The 25,431-nt window shown below is 43.6% G+C and overlaps 1 protein-coding gene across 3 annotated transcripts in view; it reads right to left on the bottom strand.

The window, feature by feature from the left end:
- Positions 1-205: 205 nt before the first annotated feature.
- agap1 (ArfGAP with GTPase domain, ankyrin repeat and PH domain 1) overlaps positions 206-25,431 on the bottom strand; it is a 171,602-nt gene continuing 146,376 nt past the window's right edge. For all 3 annotated transcript variants that reach the window (XM_046049966.1, XM_046049972.1, XM_046049963.1), the window contains 2 exons: positions 6,883-7,138; positions 206-6,042 (listed from right to left, as the gene is read on the bottom strand). In XM_046049966.1, coding sequence (XP_045905922.1) covers positions 5,833-6,042; positions 6,883-7,138 — 466 coding nt within the window. In that variant the 3' untranslated portion in view covers positions 206-5,832. The remainder of the gene's footprint in view (positions 6,043-6,882; positions 7,139-25,431) is intronic.

Genomic DNA, 25,431 nt, shown 5'->3' with positions numbered 1-25,431 from the left:
ATCACAACATTTTGTGGGAAACGGCGATGATAGGTAAAATTTTCAGAAAAGTTGCAGTGACTTGAATTGAATGCGGATTTATGTCATTTATTGTGTCAAAAGTTATGATCACGACTTCCCAATATCCTGGCGGGACAGATAAATCTGAATCTGTTGACACCACATAACGTTTCCTGATTAAAAAAAAATACAATAACATCAGAGGTTATATTAAGAAGCATTATTCTTGTCTTTATTGAAAAGAGACACATTACAGTAGAAGACTCTGTATTAAGTAAAATTTTTCAACAACGGTACTGTACAGCCAACAAAAAGTCAATAACAATAATAATAATAATTAGAATAACAATGACAATAAGAACAATAATGCATCTGGATGAAATTATAACAATTATAATAAAAGTGGAGAAGTCGGAGAAAAATATACAAAAACGTAGGTTTGAGGGGGCGGAGTCTTCCTCACGGGGTTCGTTTATAAATAATGTGGAGGACAGCCCTGGTGGGTGGAGCTTAGGGGTAAAGGCTACAAGAGATAACACAACCAGACAAACCAAACGTTGATCATACTGAGTCGTTTTTTAGTTTGAAGTCTATGTACAGGTGAGGTGGCGCAGAGCTGCAATATTAGCGCGGTTTCTTCGTTCACCGGATCTTTCAAAGCAGACGTGATTCATTTACAAGCAGGCAGCTTCACTTGTTTGCAGCGTGAATCTTGTTATATCTGTGCTAACGCCACTAGAGAATATATTGCGCCTCGCCTCGCTCCGTTAGCGGAGATTAACTAGCTGATTGCTAGCTGCAACTGGAGATTCACAGGATGTTTCTAGTCTCTAAACATGTTCCAACTGTTCATGTTTAGTTTTAAGAATAAGAAAGACGGGTAGTAAAGTTCGCTTAGATAAAGTTGAAAATAACCATGCTAACGTATTCAGCGCTAGCGGCAATTAGCTTCAGATCAGACTCAGCAGTTTCTGTGACTACAAATAGATATTACTGAGCTTTCTTTGCTGCAATGGGATTAAATCATCAGATTTTGGATTCAAGTGTCAGCTAATGCATTAACAAACAAACAAAACTGTTCTGAAAAGAGTCGGTGTCAAGCAGTTTTCATTAGCTGGGTTTAGCTAACTGATCATTAGCTGGGGCTGGAGATTCACAAGACATTTCCATTCTCTAAACATTTTCCAATTTTAAGTCATTTATAGTTTGCTTGCAAGCCGAAACAATGCTGCCCATGCTGGTTTGTTTACCGCTAGCTACAGTTAGCTTCAGCGATAGATGATTCAAACAGTTAAAAGCAGCCATTACAGAGTTTATTCTGAGATTAAATAAACAGACTTGGGCCGTACACAGCCCTGCTTCTCTCCATTAGCCGTGTTTAGATAACTGCAGCTTGATTTTGATTTTTACTGGTAGTAGTAGAAACTGCTTGCAAGCTGAAACAATGCTGCCATGCTAAAGTGCTCACCACTAGCTGCAACAAGGGTTAACGTTAGAACCTTACAGAACTTCTCCTGCGCCATACAACTTAAATAAACTGACTTTGCGGACTTGTCCAACACAATGTTTCTATAATCTAGACATTTCCCAACTTTTCATGCTTGGTTTAGCCTTAGAATGAAAACACTTGTTGCTAGCTTGTTCACCGCTAGCGGTCAGCGCTATCATTGACCCTGCAACGGATTATTTTGGTGCCTATAGTCATTTAAAAGCAGATTTTACTGAGCTTTCTCCCCTCATGTGAACTTAAATAAATGGATTCTGGATTCCCAAGTTGCTCAGAATTTAGATGCCGTTAAAATGAGAGCACCAATCAGGTCAGAGGACACCGCCAGAAGCCGCCACCGCTTAGAGAAATAAGCAAACGTCAGTTAGTGCCAATATGAGAATAAAAGAAAGCTGTAGTGGCAAGTGTTGAGCTTAAGACAGACTGAATCAGATTTAGTGCATTTCTGTCATAAATAAAAGGACGTCTTTGCCCTGTCCTGCTGTCATGGGTAGAGTTAGGACAGAGTCGGATATAAACATAAAATAAACAGTTTGAAAACACAAGTTGCGGTCAAACCCCTTGGTTTAGTATTTATGCAAGATAAAATGCCATCTTTGAGATGACTGGGAGGGCAAACGGGCGTGGCACGTACAATTACAAGGTCGGACGAAATTAGGAACGTAAAGGCAGACGTTTAAAACAAAAAGGCAGAAGGAGAAAATATTTTCAGTTCATGATGACTTCATCTTTTCACTGTTTCTTACAAGTCTACAAACATGAGTGTGTTTGTGGTTTAACGGGAATATTGCAGCAACGTCAGCGTGTGAAGTCACCATGTGACGGTGACTGATGAGTTTATGAATATTGCTTGGATACACAGTCGGTTTGAGAGCTGCTTCTCAACCTTTACGTTACAATTTGAGCACGAAAACAGCAGAGAGAGCAAAGACTAAGAGACGAGCAGGTGATGCTCAGCATAGTGTTGAAGGTGAAAATCATCACACACAAATGTCGAGGTTAAGCAGCTTTTTATCCCGACGATCGATTAGCGTTCAGTCGACGAAAGAAATCAACGCTCAGTCAAATCTACGTCGTCGTCATCAGGGTGAGAAAGGTGTGTTTCTTTACAATCTTGTGTGACGGCTTAAAATTACCAGCGCATCTTTAGACCAGTGGATCCCAACCTTACCATCCTTTATGCATCTAAGTAGCTTTGAATGTCCAACGACTTAAATTCCAAGGGTTTAGTCCAAAAGCTATGACCATGTGGACTGTATCCACCGACTACGCGAGTTCTCACATCTACGTACGCCAACACCCGATGTAAACAGAACCGTGTTTGCATCAGTAGTCCACGCCACTGACTTCATCCCCGCTCATCATTGCAGGAGTTATGACTAGGATGACTAAGCAAAAGGAAAGCAAGCAAAGACTGTAGGCATGTTTGTGGACTTTACTAGAGTCCAGTTTCATCGTGGACTTCTGTCTCAGGCACAGCCACCAGCTTCGGCCAATAAAGTCCAGGTAAAGCTTATTTTCCAAATGACTGTACTGTAAGTGAGACAACAGTATGGCGAATACCCAGTTGGCACTGTTTTGGTTTCAATAGTTTGCTTTCTTAGGCCTCATGGTATTGACCCAAACTTGATTAATTTGGACTCAAGTTGATCTTTTCTTGACGACATGTCTGCCGCCTGGACCCAAATTTGACTACATTGGGACTTGGTCTCGTCTCAAACCGTGACCATATTTGGTGTCGGGTCGACTCATTCTTGACCACATGTCGGCCGTCTGGACCCAACCTTGACCACATTGGGACTTGGTCTCGACAGAACAATAGACCGCATTTGGACTGAAGTCCATTTATTCTTTGTCTTGACCACATTTCAGACATCTGGACTCAACCTTGACCACACTAGGACTTTGTCTCAACAGAACACTTTTTGCATTTGGACACGGTCTTGATTCGTTCTGAAAACTGCGCAGACTTGGAATAGTCTTGGACTGGCCTTTAGTCGCCTTGACTCTAGCCCTCTTTGTACCATGTAAATGTTAAATTTTTTTATTTCTCATCCTGTAAACCTTCTTGCGACCCTTCGGACTGGAATCGTAGTTCTGCAAACATTTCCAGGTTGGGAACCATTGGTTCAGACGCCTAGTGAGCCGCAAAAGTTTAACTTCCTGCCTTGGATGGATCAGCGCAACACTGAGCCAAAACACGCAACATTCAGTCCATGCTGATATCGTTTTTCCCCCCCAAACAAACACACATTCTAATATTTCACTTCCACTCTGCAACCCGACATCCAGTAAGTACTTCCTGTGCTCTCTAATTTACATGGCGTCACCGTTAAAAGAGAGAGAGTGACAGAGAAAGAGAAGTTTATTTACAACAAGACCAGAGAAGAAGAAGCCCTTCTTAGTGATTCGCTGAGCAGATCGGGGAGACTGTTTGATTGGACGGGACAGGACTGGAGGGCGTTGGCTCTCTAGCATTACAAACGGATTTTTATACACAGAAACACTATTTTGTGGCCATGAAACTTTGAACTTGTGTTACGTTCACTGACTCTTTTCATTCTACTGAGCGTTTACGCCTGTTAAAAGGAAAAGTTTTCTACCAGCTGAAATGAAACAAAGAAAAAAGTTTCCTCCCTCTCATCACCACCGTGATGTGTCTGAGCTGACAGCAGATTCTGTGAACTGAACTCACAGATTTAACAAAAACACCTGAACAAGGAGAAGCAGATCAATTCCCTTTTCGCTCCGTTAGTTTCTTAGCTGCTTCCTTGTCTATTCCATTTTTTCTTTTTTACAAGTTAAAACAATTAAATTCACTTCAGGGACACTTTAAATGAAATGTTATTTGACCAGGATGTAAAATCAGGCTCGGGTTTAAGATGCTCACAGTTCACTCAGTTCAGAAAAGTATTAAAAATCCAACATGTGAAGAAGAACAAGAACAGTTTAGTACATATTTAGTTTCTGGGGTCTTGGGTTTTGGGCTGGCGGTCTAACAAAAAGACGAACTAGAAGATCTTCCGACATTTTATGGGGAAAACTAAAGAAAATAATCAGCAGATTGTTTGATGACTGAAAAACATTATTATTTGTAACCCCAAAACATACAAATCGTTATATTTATTATTGTTCAAGGAAGAAATGTGACAATACATCATGACATGGATCTTAAATCATATCGTCCAGCTCAAGAATAGCTGAGGAACGATCTAGAAAGTATTATTCCCTTATAACGTTAGTATAAATTTTGTTAGATTCTGAGCTGAGTGAAGTGAAAACAAATGAAACGCTCTGAACGCTGGGTTAAGGACTCTGGGAAAAGACGATGGGGTGTTCATGATCAAGAGTCTCCGGTCCCTGAGCCTGGCAAGAGCTTCTGTACACTTAACGACTTTATACACCCGGAAACAAACTAAATAAATCCCCTTACCGTGTTGACATTATTAAACGATTGGTCCAGCAATGCACATCGAGATACAATATACACAATCCAGGAGAAGGAAAAAAAAAATCCTTAAATTAAAATAGCAAAAAGTGTCTAGGACATGCGATCTACCACACTTCTTTTTCACCTCTAAGATCTGATATCTTTTTTTTTCCTCTTAAAGTTTTACATCGAGATATTGTTCACATTTAAAAAAAAAAGAAGGTGTAAAGGCAGGAGGGTTCACATAATTCATAAAATAATAAAAAGTACAGGTGGGAGGAGGAGAAAAGCTGCAGGGATCCAACAGAGAGGAGTCCTCGACTGGTGAAGATGATGAAGATGATGTGCAGTTCAGATGGCTTCCTGTGTGTGAGCATGCTATGAAGACCGCCCCCCCCCCCTCCTGATATTTTTGTCTCACAGTTTGCTTCCTTATGTTGTGACCATATGTTTTGGCTAGACAGATTTTGATTGGCCGGATGATGCGTGGCGAGGTTGCGCGGGAGCTGGTCGCGTAGCGTTAAAGTATAGCTGTGTGATGAGGTATGATTTCCCTAGAGCTTTCAGACTGGCCGTCATTGGCTGTCATAAGTCACGTGATTATTTCCCAAAGAGCTCTGATGAGCCATCGGCGACTGTGGACCACATTTCCCACCGTGTTTTAGGGTTTCCCCACCCGTTGAGGGTTCTCCCAAACAAACAGCGCCACCACTGACCCGTGATAAGCTCTAATCAGTCTTAACGAGCCGACAGCGGCAGTGGTGGCTCTCAGGTGAGGTGGGCGGGGCTTAGAGTCGCAACAGGTAGTGGTTCCCAAAATAAACGGTCAGGATTCTCCCAAATCGGCGTTTGTTTGTTTGTTTGTCATAAAGAGTCAGACGGTGACATGCCCTCGTCATATGAGCGCGGCGCTCCCGGCGCTGCTGCAGCTGTTGTTGCGGTTGATGTTGCGGCGCGACAGGTTGGGCGTGGCCATGAGCGGGAACCGCTCGTCGGGGCAGCCGTACTGAGTCAGCGTGTCCACGCACTCCTGACTGTTGGCCTGCCGAGCGTATGCCATCGCACTGTTGCCGTGGGTGTCCCTCGCCATCAGATCCACGCCGTACTGACAGGGAATGAGAGAGAGAGAGAGGGAGAGAGAATAATTGATACATTTTTAATGTCATTTAGCAAAGGGTAAAACGTTTTCTGGCTGCAGCTCATCAAACGTGAGGATTTCCTGCTGTTCCACTGTTAAACTCAACATCTTAAAGTTTTAAAGAATTACTCCAAATCTCCCAAACGTCACATCGTTTCTATTTAACACGCGTTCAAACCAGTCAGGTTTTATCCCGCCGTCTGACTCACAGCATAACGAAGCGTTACTGCGTTCAGTAACTGTGTTTTAGAGTTTTGTGATCAATAATCTAATCTAAAAAATTTATCTGGACGTTACTATAAATCATAAGTTATAATGGAGCAGTGGCCAACATGAACAAATAAAGGCTGGTTGCTAATTAATTGTCTTTTTCATCCGGCGTTAAGAACTCAACACTTCCTGCACTGATGTTTCACATTAAAAGCCTTTTCGCGGCTCTTTAAAATGACAGGGGATGCAGATCTCAGTATTTGTAAAAATCTTGACAACAGCCCTGAAACATCCACAAAATACTGAATATTAATATAAATATATAACATAATAATGGAGTTTTAAGAAGAAATAAAATTTTAAAACTATTAAAGGATTTAAGAAAAACCTAGGTCACGAGTCTGACGTATTGAATACAACACACTATTACCTGAATGTAGTTTGGAAACCTTTATAACATCACATGGGGCTTTAAGTGATGCTTTTATAAAAGATTCAGGGTATAATTTGTGTGAAACTGTAAAATGGAAACTCCAGATCCAACCCTCCTCACCTGATTAACCTGCATGTAAACGCCTGTATGTATGTCGGTCTTACCCAGATGAGGAGCTGCGTGATGACCACGTTGCCCTTGCGGCTGGCCAGGTGCAGCGAGTTGCGTCCGTCTCCTTCTCCGCAGGTCTCGTTGACCTGCTGTCGTGACCCGTGGGCGAGCAGCAGGACGACGGAGCGAAGGTCCTCCTCGGCCGTCGCCCTCAGCAGCTGCTGGCCCAGAGACAGGTCGGTGCCGGGCAGCGACGCCAGGAACAGACGCTGCTCGTATTTCGCCCGGATCCAGCGCTCCCTCTCCTCCCTGACAGACAAAACACAGGGACACAGTAACGTTAAGGCTCAGTCTGACTGACAGGAAGCTGACGTTCCTACAAAATAAAACTTCCTGACCCACAGAAATGTTGCAACGTTTGGTTTTTCTTGGAATGTAGAGCTGAAATGATGAGTTGATTAACATTTTCAAGCATAAACAGTAAATTGATGCCACATTCTCTGGTTCCACCAACTGAAATGTGAGGACTTGTTGCTTTTCTTTTGTCGTATTTTATAATTTTTTAACTAAGGTCAGCTCTCGTATTCAGAGAGCACTCATATGCGTGTCTCAGATGTTGATTTAAATGAAAAGTTTGACGTTCGATGAACAACTGTGGCTAGAAGAAGACTCTCTGCAGCTTCCCAAACCGCGCTGCGAATGTAAAATAAGACACAGTGAGAGACGGAGGGACGGACAGGGTGAAAGGCGAGGGGGCAGTGGACACATTGTTCACCAATCGAGTGTCATTAACTGCTGATCTGTCTAATCCACAGCTCTGATCGCTCTAATCTCTGCACAAATCCCTCCGTGTAAACAGCAGCTCATTCAGCCTGCTGGGATTAGTCCGGGCTCAGGAGAGGGACGGGGGCGATGGGGGAGGATGGCCCAGGGGGACACAGATATTGAGCTGTACCCCCCTCCTGCCCCTCCTTAACAAAATAACAACACCTCCTCCAGGGGGTGAGGTCGCAGGAAATGGAGAAGGAGACAACAGTGGCTCCTCACAGGTTGATGCCTCCACCGTGAAATGACTCCAGTGTGTGTGTCCACAAACAGGAAGCCCGCTTTACTGGAGGGGTCCGACAGCTTCAGCTCCAGCAGGGCTGTTTGAGACTGTGTTGGTGCTTTAATTAGGTTATGGTTATAGTAAGGGGCTCGGTCCTGACAAAGATGGTAACACAAGGATGTGTGTGTCGCAGCAGGACAGACGACAATATAAAATAGCAAAATGATGATAAAATCAGGATAAATAAAAGGTGGCACTAGTGAGTACAAAAGGAAGTAGAACGAGTGAATGTTGGGGGGATACTGCAGTTATTGTGAGATGAAACTTCCTCTGATGTGTGGAGCCGAGTGTCAGTTATTCTTTGATCATATATTTCATATTGTACGTCTTGTTTTAAAGTCATTGTATTGGCACTAGTTCTAAACTTTCTCCTGATCCATCTGATCGCTTTCGGTTTTGATTTGACTGGCATTTAGTCTTTTAATTGAAAAACAGGAACGATAACGTCTCATTGCACCTTTTGTAGATTTGTAAACACATTATTTGTCTTGACATGCCAGCTGAATTTATGCTGTAGTTTTGTTTTTCCATTTTTTTTATGAATTTGAAAAAGTGGAAACCAGACAGGCGAAAGACAAGAAACAAACAAAAGACAGGTCTACTAAAAGTAAAACTTCTCAGAATGATGGCTGACATCAGGACCTCCTCGCCCTGTGGGGTTATGGACCAGAACGTTTAAGTATTTGGAGGCCAGTTGGGTTGCTGAGGTGCATGATGGGAGATACAAGTGTGGGAAAAGACAGGATGAGACAGAAAATTTAAGTTTTGGTCGGTGTGGGAACCTGGCAGAATCTCATTAACTCTCTTCCTGGAGACCAGTGTGTGTGTGTGTGTGTGTGTGTGTGTGTGTGTGTGTGTGTGTGTGTGTGTGTGTGTGTGTGTGTGTGTCTCTGGGGGTGTGGTGGGCGGGGCGGCGGCGACGGCAGCTAGCATCACGGAATGTCCCGGGGCTTTTCCTTCCTGCCCCGGCCCAGAGACAGAGTAGGGGGGCTGGGCACGAGACTACGGCCGACAGCCCCCGGACAAAAACCTGGAGGTGTCGCCGAGTGTGTGTCTCTGTGTGTGTGTGCTCAGCGGGGCTCTGGCCTTCTGTCCTCCAGAGGACGGAGAGGAAATGTGAGGTTACTGGACCCAGGAAACGCATGCCTTCCCCTGCCGCTGGAGTTGCTAAGGGCCCGGATCTGAGTGTGTGTGAGAAGGTCAGGGGGCGGCACGGAAACGTTGTTCCCATCACCTGAACTTTGAAGAACCTTGTAAGTCTTTAGTACCTGCACCGCTTTTTGAGTTAGATTAAGAATTTAGTTCCAGGAACTCGTCAACAGTGGAAACAAAAGCAGAACCAGAGACGGTGGATACACGTTACGTTTCTTTACGTTCCTGCAGTAGAAACAGGGAAATATTCTTCAACGCACATTTAGGGCTACAAGCTTTGATTAAATTACGCAGCTGCGGCCTGTTTATCTACTTTAAAACACACCTCTGCACACGGTCTGCAGTAGGGATACCAGAAATTTAGTGGTCGACACAGATAGCAGGAAAATTCCACGATTCTGAATACCAATCCGATGCCATTGTAAAATACAAAACAATTAATCCCATCATGTACTTCCAACATTCACTCCTTTAATAAAAACATTTGGACAAGGAACAGCTGTGAGAGGACAGATTGATGTCAATATATTTATAAATGAGCAAGCCCAATTAATAATTAAATGAATTAACTTTCTTATCTTTTCTTGTTTAAGAGTGGTCTCTATCTATATTGGCAGTTGTCTCAGATTTTTATATTGAAAAACAAAACTTGATGATTGAAATGGATCGCGTAGCACTTTTCTCAGACGGCCCTAAACTCAGTTCTTAGAGCTGCAAACTGCAGCGTCATCTTTGGTGATTTTCAGGTGATCAAAACTGTAAACGTCCGCCTACATTGGCTCTCCAACTGGGAGAAATCGAGGCTACTGAAACTAACTTCACCTGCTTTCCAAACTCTCTTCTATTCGAAGAGTGGAGGCGGAGCTGTCGCTGCATTTGTCGCTAACTTCCACGTGTTGGATCTTCAGTACCGAGCAAAAGTACGGACATGTTTTCGGAAATTTGGTGTCAACTTGGTACCGAAGTATCTGTTCTTGTGCCGTCCCTGGTCTGTAGCTTATTTTACAACATTTAAAGTATGTTTGTAGGGTTGGCTTAATGTCGGTGTCTCAGGTTGGACAGGTGGATATCTGAACATATATACAACACATCATGCGGCCAAAAGTCTGCGGACACGCCTGTGCTTTGCGCTGGTTTTCATATCTTGGTGTCGGCTCCTCACTTCCTTAGTTGTGTGTTGCGGTAAACATCATCACGAGCTAACGAGTCCTGAAAACACTCATCTCCGGACAGTGGAGAGGCTAATTGCACTAATTAACCACACAGAGAGTATATATGTGTATGTGTGTGTGACAGTATGTGTTAACATGTGTCCACCGAACGCACACACACACACACTCATACTCGGTGTGTTAATCTGTGTGTGTGTGTGTCCCTTTTCACATCCCATTAGACAAAGTGCTGAGCTCCAGCACCAAGGCATGCTGGGTAGATAATTAAACATGAGATGGTTTGTGACAGGGAAATACACACCCACCCACACCCACACACACACAAATATGTCAACAGGAGCCCAGAGGGGTTAGGATGTGTGTGTCAGTCAGTTAAATTAAATGATAAAATTACACCAGCCAGAGGAAACGAACACACTTCACTTTCATACATCGACTGTTTCTACTGCTGCCTCTAACACACACACACACGCACATGCACACACATACACATGCACATGCACACACACACACTCCTCCTGTAACGTCTGATGTAAGTCGATTAGTAGAAACATGACTCAGACCTTCATTTTATTTTGTTTTCGCTGTTCCTGATGACGTTCCTGATCCAGTTTTCAACTCAAAGTGGCTAAAGATACTAATATTATAGAAACACAGTAAAATGTTTGTGTCAATTCACCAAAACTTTTGCATTTTGCTTCTTTAGATAACTGTGATATGAATGCTGAGCAGAAAAATGGAGACAGAAAGAGCAATATGACCGATATGTAGAGATGTATTTTCTTGTGATGGGCGTCGTTTTGTCGTGTTACGTTAAAGGCATCGGACCTCTGACCTCCCATAAAGAAAGTTTAGGAGGACGCCTGCTTTATATACTTTAAAACACTTTAATGTCTCAAAGTGAAAATGTTCTACTTCCTCCTGTTTGTTTGTTGAAAACTACAGTGAGCTGCTGTTTAGGCAATAAAAATGAAGTTATACAGTTTATGCGTGATGTATTTTTGTGCTTGGAGACACAGACAGGAAGTCAGAACATACTGAGAGATGGAGTAGACATGTTGGTTTGGATCTGCACACGTTGACAATCAGAAGAATAATACTACTAATTATTACTATCTGAAACAATTGAGTCTGATCATCTTTCTACCTCCGAACCATCAGCGCGTGACGAGTGGACCTGTTGATTGACAGCTTCATCAGCCGCTGTGTTGTGGTCGCCGCTGGAAACGACGGGGCGGGATGTGATTTTGTTTGGGGGTCGCTCTGGGAGCCACACTGGGCCCACTGCGCGTCTCTGGTTTCCTGCCTGTTGTTTGAGCTCAGGAGACCCCCGCACATTATGTGTGTGTGTGTGTGTGTGTGTGTGTGGACGTTCCCCCTGAGCGGCTGCTTTGTCCGGGTGTGTTTACATACACACTCAGTTTCCTGTTGGGCCAAAGCCAGAGGGTGTTTGACCACCGCAGGGCGTCCCACCAGCTGCTCCCCCTCCTCCCTGTGTGTGTTTACGGGGGTCATCTGTCCACGACCCCAAAACAGAGCGTGGACAGACAGCTGCAAGCCGGCACGCACACCCCGATAATCACACCAGTCTAATTATCACCAAACAAGACCGGAGCAGTTTTGGTCTTTACAGGTGAAATTCTAATGTAATTTAAAAGTCTTTGCGCAGCTTGAATCCAACCTGCCTTTTTAAAACTATTTAGACGACTACAAATGGACGTTCGAACATCGGACAGAGGACGTCGTCTGACAAATAGCCCCACATGAAGGGAATGAAAGGTGTTTAACACTTTTAAATTTAATGATTCACCAGATGTTTGTTGGAGAAGTTACGGGACTGTACTCCTTTATTATTGTCCCCAAAATCTAGATTACTGCCGACATGCCAGGTGCCTCTCTGACCTCGACTTCCAACCTGAAAACACAGTAATTAGAGTTATCTATCAAGGGTTTTGCTTTGTCCGCACTATGTACTTAAATTAAAAGCTCCTTAAATTAATGTATTACCGTTATCTCTCATGGTAATCTTTTATCTTCTGTGTTAGGTGTTCAGAAAAAACACTCTCAATGTTAACATGTCATTTTGTTTAGTAATGGTGAGATGGTTTCCTCTTTTTTTATTTTTCAATAAAACCTGAATTTTCCTGGTATTTATTCTGTCGCGTTTTAAAATTTTCAAGATATTTTCTTTGCTCCGAGGACAAACAAGTCCTGAAAGCTGAATCTTAGATTTAAAGAGTTGTTAAAAATTAAGATTTGGAGAAAAAAAGATTAAATATCCTTCACATCCTTTTCTTCTAGGGTATTTATAAATAATTTTTTTTTATGTTATTTGTCTTTGCATCTCCAGGTCCCGTGTGTGTTGTCCATTTATGACAGATGATACTGTAAAAATCTCTTTAAGTAAAATCATGTACAGCTCGGAGGCGTTATGTTTACATGTGGTGTAAAAATAAAGAAGTTTAAAACAGACAAAGAGAGGATTCTCCGGTTCAGTTCAGCCTACAGTGGCGAGCTGAGATGTACGAGCCAACACGCCGCTGTTAAAGCCTGTCATTAATTACAGTCTGGAGGATGGTGTGTGTGTGTGTGTGTGTGTGTGTGTGTGTGTGTGTGTGTGTCTGAGGTAATGAGCGGTAGGAAGAGGGGTTAAGAGTGACATGGTGTCAGTGGCTTCTCTTCTGGCCTAATTAGCCCTCTAATTAATAGATTAATAGATAGATAGATAGAGCGTGGATAAGAGCATCAGCTAACTGCCCGAGCTAATGTGCATTTAAGATGAATCACCGTCTCACGGTCACGTGGAGGGGTCTTCTAACAAGGTGAGGAGCAAAATGTAGCTAATTCTGTTTTAAAATTCATCCAGAAAACTGGCGTGCCTTTATTTTTATTCAATCTTAGAGCAGGAAAGAAAAGACAAAAGGAAAGATGAGGAGAAGAGGCTGAAATCAATTAGCCTTTCCTAGCGGGTCGTTAGCTGCCCTTGGATAGGCACAGATAATTAAAGAGAGGGTGGCGGGGTGAGAAAGGTCTGAGGGGGGTTGAGTTGGACTGAAATCAGCCATGAGACTCGACTAGACGGAGATGGAGGGGTTAAATCGGACAGAGATTAAAAGAAAGGGAGAGAGAGAGGGGATGCAAATGAGGAGAGAAAGACTGGGAGAAACGGTGGGGAAAGATGGAGGTGGAGGAGAAATGGGCCAAACCGATGGGAAGCTGATCTCTGGACTGAAACGCAATGCTCCAGCGATGCCATACAGACACAAAAAGAGGAGAGAGAAGGGGGAGGTTTCAGAAGGAGAGGTGGAAGAGGAGAGGAAACCTACGTACAAAGAAAATAAAAGGGTAAAAGAGAGAGGAATGTAGAAAACATCGTCCTCGCTGATCTAAAATCTTTAAAAAGCAACTTTATGATCAATTAGGGAGCCAGAGATCTGAGGTCACATTCAGATAATTGAACTGATAATTAACTGTCTACATGTCGGATTGGAGGATCCCCGAGGGTCCTGCCACAGTCCCCCAGGACAAGAGTGATTTCACATTACGTTGTCATGATGAGGACGGGACGAGAAAACCACTAAAATCAAAGGCGAGATCAGAAAATCAGACACCAGAGAGACGACCCGGGCCGTCTGAAGCTCTGCATTTAGACTCAAAACCAGACTCAGGTGGGATCAGAAGGAAATACACTGGTGCTCTTTGAGAACCAAACAACGGTCTCTCCGCCGTGGAAAGAGACCAAACCTGGACTCGATCTCCAACACAGAACAGAAGAAGAAGAACCAACTCTTGTAAAGTCACAGCTTTATCTTGTTCCACATACTGCGACTGAAACCTCCCCACTTCGATGTCAGCCGAGGGATCTTCGTTTTATCCTTCCTCCCTTCCTGTTCCAGCTCTCTGTTCTTCAAATAATCACACATGTTGAGCTTTCTGTTCTCCATCACATCCCAGGAACCATGAAAATGAGGCAAATTAGTCTGATAATGAATTTACAAAAACTTCCTCTGTGTAAAACCGCTGGATGACACGGTGACGGACATGTTTGATGTTCGTGCGTTGCATAAAAAGTTTCTCTTGTTCACTCTCCATCATCTCGTACTCTTAAACTTCTCAGGAGGCCGCCAACATAGGTTTCTTTACGTCGATTAACATGACAGGAAATAGTCTTAATATTGATTTTTATGTCCTTGACATTTAAAAATGAACCTGTACACAAATTGCAGTGTGACGTTCAGCACTGACCCACGAGAAAGTCCTACCCCCCGGGAACAGATACTAAATCCAGCCCCGGTTTCTCTGCTTAAAACGAAGGTAAAGTTCTTCAAAGCTTTTTGTTAAAACTCCTAAAGTGGAAATAAAAAAATAGAATCCAGCCTCTTTAAAATCAGACCACAAAAGACTACAGCGTGGGAGAATAACAGACGCAGCTAGCCGGCGAATGAATTAGCAAAGTCCTCAGAGTCTTTATGGTCGTCCTGTCACTGATCGGCCGACCCCGACAGCTCCGGCCTCGTGGCCGAGAAAGCCACTGACATTTCCTACTAGATTAGCTGGACGCAGATGAGCGGATCTGCCCGGCTACAGGGAGGAGGGGTGTCCGAGGATGCTTTTTATAGTAAGACTTTCTTTTTAAAAATGACCACAATTACAGAAAATGTTTATATTCACGTGAGTTTTCATGGGGCTCCGTGAAAGTTTTACAAAGTGCTCAAAGGAGAAGAATTTCCCCGTTTTCATGAAGTAACCCCGATTTTGCGGTAAAGTTTGCAAATATGGCAGAAAATGTTATCGCGATAAAAAGCTTCATATCTTTCGATATCGATAATTATCATGATAAATATCAAATTCCTGTTTCTTTCATGTCTGATTTTTGCTCCTGAGTGAAAGTTGAAGAAACCTGATCGTTAACTGTGGTTTAAACTTTTCTTTATGGTCAACACTTGATGCCAAACAGAAAATTCAAAACAATTATGATAAAATCTTTGACAACAAATACGCACTAGTAAAATTAAGGAAAAATCTTTTTTCCGTCCTTCTTCTTCAACAATATAAACATCTTGATAAAAAAAGGTAAGTCTTAATTAGTGAATGATTCAAGTGTGAATACTGAATATTCACTGAACATCTGTTATATTGTTATTGATAAAAATAATATCGCGTTAATTATTGTTATTGTTTAAACTGTCCAGCACTACCTCAAGCACATAATACAAAAAAAAGTTGGCTGCAACTAACTAGTATTTTCAATTAATCCACCAATTCAGTCTTTAAACATCTTATTTGTCTGACCAACAGTCCAACACTCAAAGATATTCAGTTTACTGTGATATAAGACAGGAAAAAGCGACAAATTCTCAGATAGGAGAAGCTGGAACCAGAGAAAAAATTGAGTTTTAATTAAGTGTTTGATCGACAATCAAAAGTCTGCTGCTGATTGACGAAACGGTATTTGTTCCTGAACACCCCGTACATGAACATTAACTCGAGTTAACACTGATGGATTAATTCGATTTTGTTTCTTTACTCTTGCTCTGTCCGCCTGTTATCTATAAACTGGTTATGGGTTATATGGTTTGTGTTTGCTGGCTTGTCAATCGCAAAGAATGTCAAGCAGTTGTTTGTCTTGTGTTATCTGTTTGCTCTTGTACCAACATTTACTGCTATAAACTGAGAATATTGTTGGGTTTTCTTGGTACTGTACATTGTTCTGGTACCAGGAACAACGATGGCAATAAGTCCAGGAGTTTATCGTTTTATCTCTGACAAAGCCTGGTATATTTTATTTTAGTGAATATCATCAAACGTTTTCAATATACCAAGTATTTTTCTCAGACACTGACCTTGTTTGCTTTCAGCTGAATTAGCTTTTAAACAAACATCCGCCTCTTTCTTTGACTCTAGACGTTCATCTTTTCAAGGCTGCCCTCTTGTTTCTGCAGCATTAAATACGACCGGGGGGCCGAGGAGCGAAGTAAACATCACAGAGACAAACGCTTTCCTTCTCAGCTCATTTCAAAGCTGTAAACACGCTGGGTGAATTAGCAGAACTCCCAAATAAAAGAGAACAACGTTCCTTAAGTGAAGTGTCTCTCTGCGGCTGAAGGTTTTAAATGTTTACCAGCCGGCCGCGGCTCGCAGTGAACCCATTCAATCCAAACACATTACCCACAAACACGAGGAGAACTCTGTCGTCGAGTTCTTCCACCCCCTTTCTCCCTTTTCTTTATTGTATGAGCAATTTGCCGACTGAGCCAATTAGCCAAAGGGTGGGGGTGAGGAGGGTGAGGAGGGTGAGGGGGGTGAGGCTCTTACCGTCGACTTACAGATTCATTTCTGCTCCAGGAGCCGGCCCCCGCTGGCTTACGGCGGGCAGGAGCAGAGCGAGGCCGGCGAGCGGGAGAGGACGCACAGAGTCACGCATGTAGAGAGCGTTATTTATTTCTTCATTATTAAAATAAGGGAGGGGAGGGGGGAGAGGATGGCGAGGTTAATCTGATGACTCAGGCATAAAGAATGTGCATTTAGTTTGTGCTTTTAGCCCGCATTAGCATAACCTCGCCGTGATGACAAACGATGAATGGCCCGGTGATTGGCTCGTGTCAGCCGGCTTAATGTCAATAGTACATTGGAGGGCTTGTTAGGCGAGTTGGGGGACGCGGTTACGGGCAGCGGCGAGGCAGTCATGTACAAAATAATGTCTATTAGGACTAATTTAATCAAGGCCTCCCTTTTACAGATGAATTAGAATGTAGGGGCCAATTATTTTTCAACGTTTGCGGTGGCCCTGCCTGTCAGGAGGCTCTTCCTGTGTGTGTGCTGTTTAAGATGCAGGCCGTGGGGCCGGCTCGTATCAGCAGGGGCTGTAGATAATGGCGGAGAGATGATGGCAGGCGGGATCAGCTAGTTAACCGACGCAGATGAAACGGAGCTCGGCTCGATCTGCACACGCTGGATCGCAGCCAGAAAACACACAGATACACACACACACACGAGTAGACACTTGCACACAAACACATACAGCAGGAGCCGGGACCTCGTGGGAAAATCATTGGCATTTATACAGAAAATGACGCCATTTATTTTGAAACACGGTGGACTGTGTGAACCAGGTCAATGAAACCCGGGCCTCAAACCTTAATTCTCAACCTGGTTCTGACGCTGGTGACGTTTCCGTAGTTCTTTTATTCTCATAAATTGGCTTCAACTTCAAAACGTTCATCTCATCTTGTTGTGATTTGATGTGTGTCATTAAAAGTGACACTGTGAGATCTGCGAACATGGTGACACCACTAAAAAGAAGCCTGACGGGTCAAGAAACACGAGCAGACAGGTTGGAAACAAACCTGCCAAACGTTTTCAGAAGAGAAAACAAAGGCCAACTATTACATTTTTACACAATCTATCTGTTGTAAACATCGACCGCAACACAGAATCACGTTGTATAAAAAAAAAGAGTTGTTTCAGATAATGAGGATTTAATACAGACATTTCAGGCTTACTCAGTTTCTTGACCCGTCATGACTTCTTTTCAGCTGTTCAACCTCTCTTGAAATACAAACTCAATACACTTTGTACTTCTAAAAAGAAAGGGTAACGTTTTATTAGTCTATGCGTATCAGATAATTCAACTACTACGACTTCCTAATCTTGGTGAAAACCCAACAGCACCCTGCTATCCCTTGTTCTTTTTAGTTATGTCGCCATGTTACTTGGTCTCAAGCATTATTTACAATATCATCATACCAGAACTACAAAAATAAGATTTTACAGCACAGGCCACGCTGTACAACATAACCCAAAGCCCAGGGAGCCTAACGCGAATGTGTTGTTGTTTGTTAGATATGTATGAACTGGAATACTGAATACAAATAAATACAAAAGGTACTGTAGGGAGGCTAAAGATAACTGTGTGTGTGTAATTAAAAACGGCGAACATGACTTTAATTCCTCTGTGTCTGTGACTAACGACATTTCCTCCCTGATGTGCAGCAGACTCTGATGTGGCATGTGTCCATCTCCAATCACACCAGTCCACTCTGTGCTATGATCACAGAATCAGGAGGGGAGGGGTGTGTGTGTTTGACTGATAGGAGTTTGGGTTTTATGGGGTGCGAGGATGGGCTGCCTCCTCCTTCCCCCCACCATTGCCTCTGACCCTGGGGGGCAATTATCTTGTGATGCGGGCCTCTTGCCCGCCTCCTTCTCCCGGTCGCCCCATCTGGTCCCCTGAGCCCAATCCCGCTGCCGTGTCGGGGCAGCCGCCACACCTGCACCCCGGCCCAGATTAAAAGCCCCCGGTCTAATTTTAAATCTGTTAGCGCTGGCCTTTTCTTAGGGGGGAACAAGACTAATCTGTTCCCATAAAGGGCCCTTATTCTTTCCCCTCTCCTGGCTCCCAGCGCCGACAGACCTGCTGCTGAATTATTACCGGCCAAGCATTCGTCATGTGGGGCCCGCTGTTAAGTGTGTGGTGGTGAGGTGGTGGCGGCGGCGCTGCGAAACGTAGCCCTGCACGCTCATCCTTTAGCCGCCACGATTCCTGCTCATTTCTCTGCTGTCTAATTAAGGTGTGCCCCGGTGCCTCCATCTCTCTACCCCCTCCTATTGTTCACGCTGCACACTGATCTCAACATTAAGACTAAAGTCACCACCTCCAACAGATTCAATGTTCCACCGACAGGTTTTCTGTTTGTGACGTTTCTGAGATAAAACCATTTAATTTTAGGATGCAAGTGAAAACATTGTGTTCATGTTTGCCGCTTTCTGTTTGATAAGACGAGCTATTTTACTTTAACCAATCAGCAGCCACCGCTGTATCCATGCTGTTGACGTCAGTCACAGATGTTGCACTTGTTCCCAAAGAAGCAGAACTTCCACGTGAAAACAGAAATCTGTAGATTTATTAGTTTTCTGTAAGAAGGCTGACAAAAACCTTTTAAACTACACTGATCTCATTCATGCTTTTTGACATTTTAATGACAATTTTCTTGCCACTTTTCTAATTCTTAATCCTGCCTTTAAAGCGTTGACTGGCCTCAGGTCCACAGCCTTCAATGAGCACAACACCGTTACGAAAAAATCTGAGACGTGGACGGTGACTGACAGATGTGGACTGAGGCTAAAACCTGCCATTAACCAGCCGTTTGGCGGTCTACAACTGTATCCATGAACGGAAATATATTCAGGAAAACTTGTTTTCTGGGTTCTTGTTACTTGACCTGCCAATAAATAATGGAAATAAACCTCCAATGACAGCAAGTCTGTCAAATTCCATTTCTTTTCTATATCACAAGTGTTTCTCGGAGGTGGAAGGACTGGATGGCTTTTGGCTCTTAATTTTAACCCAAGCAGAGAGTAAAAAATGCAACAAAATAATGGACAGAGACTGCGGACTTGCACAGATGAGTGTGTAAACCCAAACAGGCAAAGATGCTGACCCTCTGCGACAGACTGACAAAGGTCAGTGGTTGGCACGAGGGACGAGTGGGAGTGCGAGGACACAGGAGGCCCAGGGGACGGAGGCACATGGCCGCCAACCACCTCCTCAGTCCGGTGGCCAGGAGGCCGGATTAGCAGCGCTGTCACTTACTGTGTGGTCAGGCCTACTAACACGCTGCGTCAAACAGAGCCTGAGTAGGCCCTGGGTGCTGGTGTTGATGCGCCACTCGACAGATAATTAAAACAATGAGCCGCGGTGCCAAGAACTCAGGACGAAGGGTGCTGCAGCAGCGCTGGCCGAGCCACTGAGCGCCTGTGGGTGCTCCGCGATGGGCAGCGCGCCCAAATGTAGCAGCCCCTTCAGCGGTGGCATCAGCTGGGGCGTGGCACCGGGCGAGCATGCCAGCTGAGGTGATGACGGCTGACCGCAGGCAGCCAGAGGTTAATGGGAACGTTTAGAGGATGGCTGAGTCTTTTTGTGGTTTGTACCAGGGAGAAAAATACTTCTAACAGGATCCCTCTGGCGCAGCAGAGCTGGCACAGTTGGTGTTCATCCACACTGTAACCACCCTCCGAGCTTCACAGCTTAGTCCCTTTTCACCACTGCGAGCGACGCATGTCAACAAGTATCTCCCTTCATAATGAGGCATTGTAGTGCTGACCAGGCGAGGCACGACGTTGTATTTGCAGCAGTGAGCTCCAGCCCTAAAACGATTAGCGGCGACAGTATCCCCTCCTCGTCCTCTCCGAGACTCGCTGACGTTAATGAGACCTGGACCGGCCGTCGCTGTGGGCAGACGTACGGGGAGGAGGATGAACGGGGGAGTGAAACGAGAGGGAAAGGCGAAGATAAAGAGATGATGACAACAGTTGGAGATGGCGGGGCTCGGCCCTGTCACATATCTCATTGGGCGAGGGGCGCCGCCGTGGAGGCGAGGTGCGATATCTCCGAACATAATTCCTCCCTCCGGTCCGACTGGGAAGTCGACAGGGGAGGGGAGGGGGCAAAGAAATGGAGGTGTTTAATACCGATGGCCATACTAGTGCACCTCCCTCCACCTCCTCTTCCTGGCTCCATCCGTCCGTCCCAGTCTCTTCACATCCATTCCTTCACATTTCTGCCTCCTCTTCCAGTCTTCTATCCATTTCTTTTGTTCCCTTCTTTATTTTCTGCTCCCTAAATGTCATTTTCCATCTATGCCTCCCTCTTCTGTTTTCCTTTCTTCCATCCAATTCCCTATCCTCCTCCTCCTCCTCCCTCGTTCTCCACTTCTTCTTTCCATCTCCCTCTTCCTCCTATCCATCCCTTTCTTTCGCCTCCTATTCCCCTAGTTTTCCTCCCTCCTTCTCCTCCTCCCTTCCTCCATCTATCCCCCCCCCCCCTCCAAACCTCCAAACAGGACCTAATTGGGAGGCGGAGTGGGGGGCCAGACCTTGACAGACAGGAGGTCAGCGTAATTGCTGCTGGCCATATTTAACATTAAGATAATCAGGCCATTAATTACCCTTTGGATCATTAAATCAGCCACTTGCAAAATGAAATTTCGGCCTCTATTACTCACTTGAGAGACCACGAGGGGAAGGCATTTTTCCATCCATCAGCACCCCCTCCCTCCCACTCCCATCCCTCCTGCTGCCTGGACAAAGCCTCCTCCGGCCTTTTCCCATACCTCAACCTATCCCTCATCTTTTCCCTCTTTTTTTCCACACAGGTTTCTGTCTCTGCGCTTCTCAGTCACTTCGAGGTGGAGGAATTGAAATTATCTGTGCGAATAAGGGCTTGATTTTGGATATTTAAACTGATATCGCACATAATACAACATGTGATGTATAACAGAGAGGAATTTAAACAGCTAAATTATTAAAGCAAATGCAATTTTCCACAAATAAACATACAGGAAATAGGATATTAACGTACTGTTTGTCCTGTAGGATTATATATGTATAAATGCATATGATTTGTTTTTGGTTTTATTAGAAATAAACAGTAGAAATAAAAAGAAACCAGGCACACATCAGGTTTAAGCCTAAGAGATCCAGATTAGTTTTATGTATCACTTCCTGTGTGAGCTTCATAATAAAGGCATTTAAATGTGAAGGCAGAGGTAGGCCTTTATTGTGAAAGTGGAAGAGATGACAGTGACATTCGTGGTTAAGTAACATTTACTTCAGATAGTCTGCTGCATTTTTTGTTGGGAGGGTATTTTAAAACTTTGCATGAACGAAACACATTTTATAACATATTTAGCAAAGAACCTCACACACGTGATTAAGAGTCTGGATTTCAACAAAAATCTAAAATATAGGTGACACTTTTCTTTTAAAAACATTTAAAGAGCGACAAATGATAATATTTGTCTCTATTAATCAGCACTTCCATGTATTTAACTGTATTAAACCCTCATATGTTTTAGTGCTTGTTGACGTCTCGCGGGTTGTAATTTAAGAGGAGCAGCGAGCGTTGAGTGAATGTAACCTCGGTGACAGAGCTCCTACATATCATTTCATACGCCGTCACTGGCGCTCCATAAAGATGTCATAAAACCTCCACGCCTTCCTCTCAAGGCGGGCGGCGAGATGCACGGGCAGGTGCGGATGAAAGGCGAGGAGGGAAAGAACAAGAAGTTATCCTTCCGTTCAAGTTTTAAACACATTTCTGAAACTTTTGAAGTCAGGAGACGAGATTACGTCATTACTGGAGCAGCAGGACGTTTTTATTGCTGCTTCTGCCTTAAAATCCGTAGCACATCTCGTCTAAGCCAGAATTACGATGCAAAACGTCGTTCATGTCTTTGTATTTTGTTTTCTTTCCTGCAAAAATAAGATGTGGGATGTTGAGATCCAGTGATGTCATTAACAGACAGTTATTTCATTGGTCAAACTTTGGAAGGAAGAACACGTTTTGTCTATCGTACAACGTTTAATCATTGTTGGGAAAGAATCAACAGTAGGGCTGAACGATTTAGAAAAAATATCATATTGCGATTATATTATATATATTGCAACTGGGAATGATCATTTTTACATAATTATTCTCATTAATAAACATATTTAAATGATCATGGTGTGATTTTTGCAAGGATTTGTACCAAACAAAGATGTTTTTTTAAATCAGCACGACAATATTTTATTTAAAATAGTATTTTGACTCACATATCACCTTTAACAAATATTGCACTTGCACTGCAATTATTCCATAGTACATTTTCGATAAATATTTGACTAATTAATCAACAGAGACACATTTTAAACGTAACACCTCCACTCTTCATCTTTTTGACCTTGTTTTGTGGAGGGGAGGCCTGTTATAGTGAGTAGCAACAGGAAATTCCTGTTTTTTCTACCACAGAAGAAGAACAAGAATTTAAAATATAACTGTTTCAATCAGTGTTTATCTTGTCTTTTCTGTTTTTGTCTGTGCATTACAAACGCCCTGAACGGGAAGATACCGAAAAGACATTTGGAGAGAGATGGCTGGAGAACACCACAAAGAAAAGAAGACAGAGGTGGAAAGAGACGGAGAGAAATGATGGAGGAAACGGAGAAAGGAGGGATTTATGGAGGGGAAACGACAAACAGCGAGCCACTTAAGGAATGGACTGATAAATACTATCGACAGGGCAGAGAGAGAGCGGGGGGGGGGGGAGAGATGGAGCTGCAGTGGAGCGTCGCGGGTTAATTGAGATAATATTGACCTCCTTCTCTAATCTCTTGAGGGGGAAACATGCTTCAGATTCATAAATAAATAGGAACATGAGCAACAATAAAAGCATTAGTGCTCTGACGGAGGAGGGCTAATGGCACGTCGATACTCAAAGATCGCTCACAGTGTGTGTGTCTGCATCAGTGTGGATGGGTGTGGGTTTTTTTTTTTTTTTGCAGTGTGTGACGGCAGCCAGCACTTTGCCTGCATGTGTTACTGTTGAATACGCATTTGCGTGTGTTTGTGTTTGGTCACGTGCCACCTGAGCAGCTCATTGTGCCGCAACGTGCACTTCAAACGCACAAAATCACGAGATATGTGCAACATGTACAGGCACCGCGGGTATTGTCGCTGTGTGTTGTTTCATCATATCTCTCAGGGTGAGAGAGCAAATTTCCAGACACCCACAATAAATACACTAATTTGTCCACCAACATCTTGTTGTTTTATATATTTTTATTTATTTATATCCAGTATTTATATAACTTGCATGGAAAGCCAGTATCAGACTTTAATGGTCATTGTGCTCCTCTTGGATATCTTTCCCCCCTCATATTTAACTAGCAGTACTTTATACTGTGTGTGTTACTACTAGTACTACATTAGTAAAAGGCTGTGAGACCTGCTTCCATCACTAGCGTGTATATGTAGTATAAATAGTTTTTATTTACATGTATTTATTGTGTATAGTAGGGTGAAAATGTGTGTGTTTGTGAGCATATCTGTATACACTGTGTGTGTGTGTGTGTGTGTGTGTGTTGGGGGGAGGTCATGTGGGGAGTAATTATAAGGTGCTTCTGTTGACTAATGAGCGTCGGGGGGGTGAGTGGAGGGGGGTGGACGGGGAAGTCGATCTTTATGCGGATGGCAGTCAGCTCTAATTTGTTATGATGGCTGCTGGCTTCCCAAAGCTGCAACGGCCGATAATTACACACCACGCACACGTCAACACACACACGCGCGCGCACAGGTACACGCACTGATCAACACCGACGTCACGCTAAAGTTCACCGATTTGTTACTATCCCCCGTAGTCCACACACACACACACACACACACACACACACACACACAGAAACAGAAACAGGGGTTTGTAGGCATTTTCTGTCAATATCCAACACATCCAGCGTGAACCCTGGTGAGTCTGTAACACTGAAATACTGCCCCCTCTCTGTAGCTGCCCGCACTGCACTGACACACACACACACTCTGAGAGGTCAGTGATGGATTGTAACTCCGGTAAAACTTTGATTAATAGCCAGGCTTTTATCTGCTAAAATCACTGAATTGACCCTGCCTATATTTGGGGCAGGCCTTTAATTCCTTTTGCACAAAAACTGAAATAGGCGACTATGAAACAGTTTATTTCTTTCAATCAGTATGAATATTACTTGTTTAAAAATCATCAAATAATATCAAATACACATCATTCATTTGATCTAGCTCCGACAGACGGCTTTTGTGCTTTTATTTTGAAGGCAGCAACGTAACGAGAACAGCAGCAGGGTGCAGGATGAGAGAAGCGTGGCAGACGGTAGCAGACAGAGAGCGATGGACTTCACCTGACAGGATTCACAAGCTGATTCTTTTGATCGGTGGACCCTTCCAGACTAAAGGAAGATAAATAATCAACGGACACATTCAGCCTCATCTCTTGTTCCGGGCCGGTTACATCGGTAAATCTATTTGGGGCTCGTTGTTTCCGTTAAATGAACTGAACGACTAGAATCTTAACGATCTAACGGTATGTAGCATGTTCATACTGACATATTGATCATATGTTTAAACATTAATATTTGTATTAACGATCTAAGCAGCTTAGAAGCAGCTAAAGCGGTTTTATACATCCAAAGGCCAGGCGTCTAATGGAGACCAGGCCAGTAAACGCAGTAGGCGGCTATTTGACTCGGCTATTATATTGTTCATATACAAATGCCAAACATTTCCTGGAACGACGCCTGCCAACACAGACAGACAGACAGACACAGGCTGTAGTTGGTTGTAGTTTGGTCTGAATTTGTGCTCC

Source organism: Micropterus dolomieu, linkage group LG01, assembly GCF_021292245.1.
Source record: "Micropterus dolomieu isolate WLL.071019.BEF.003 ecotype Adirondacks linkage group LG01, ASM2129224v1, whole genome shotgun sequence".
NCBI classification, from domain to species: domain Eukaryota; kingdom Metazoa; phylum Chordata; class Actinopteri; order Centrarchiformes; family Centrarchidae; genus Micropterus; species Micropterus dolomieu.
This window is presented reverse-complemented; position numbering and strand designations above follow the sequence as displayed.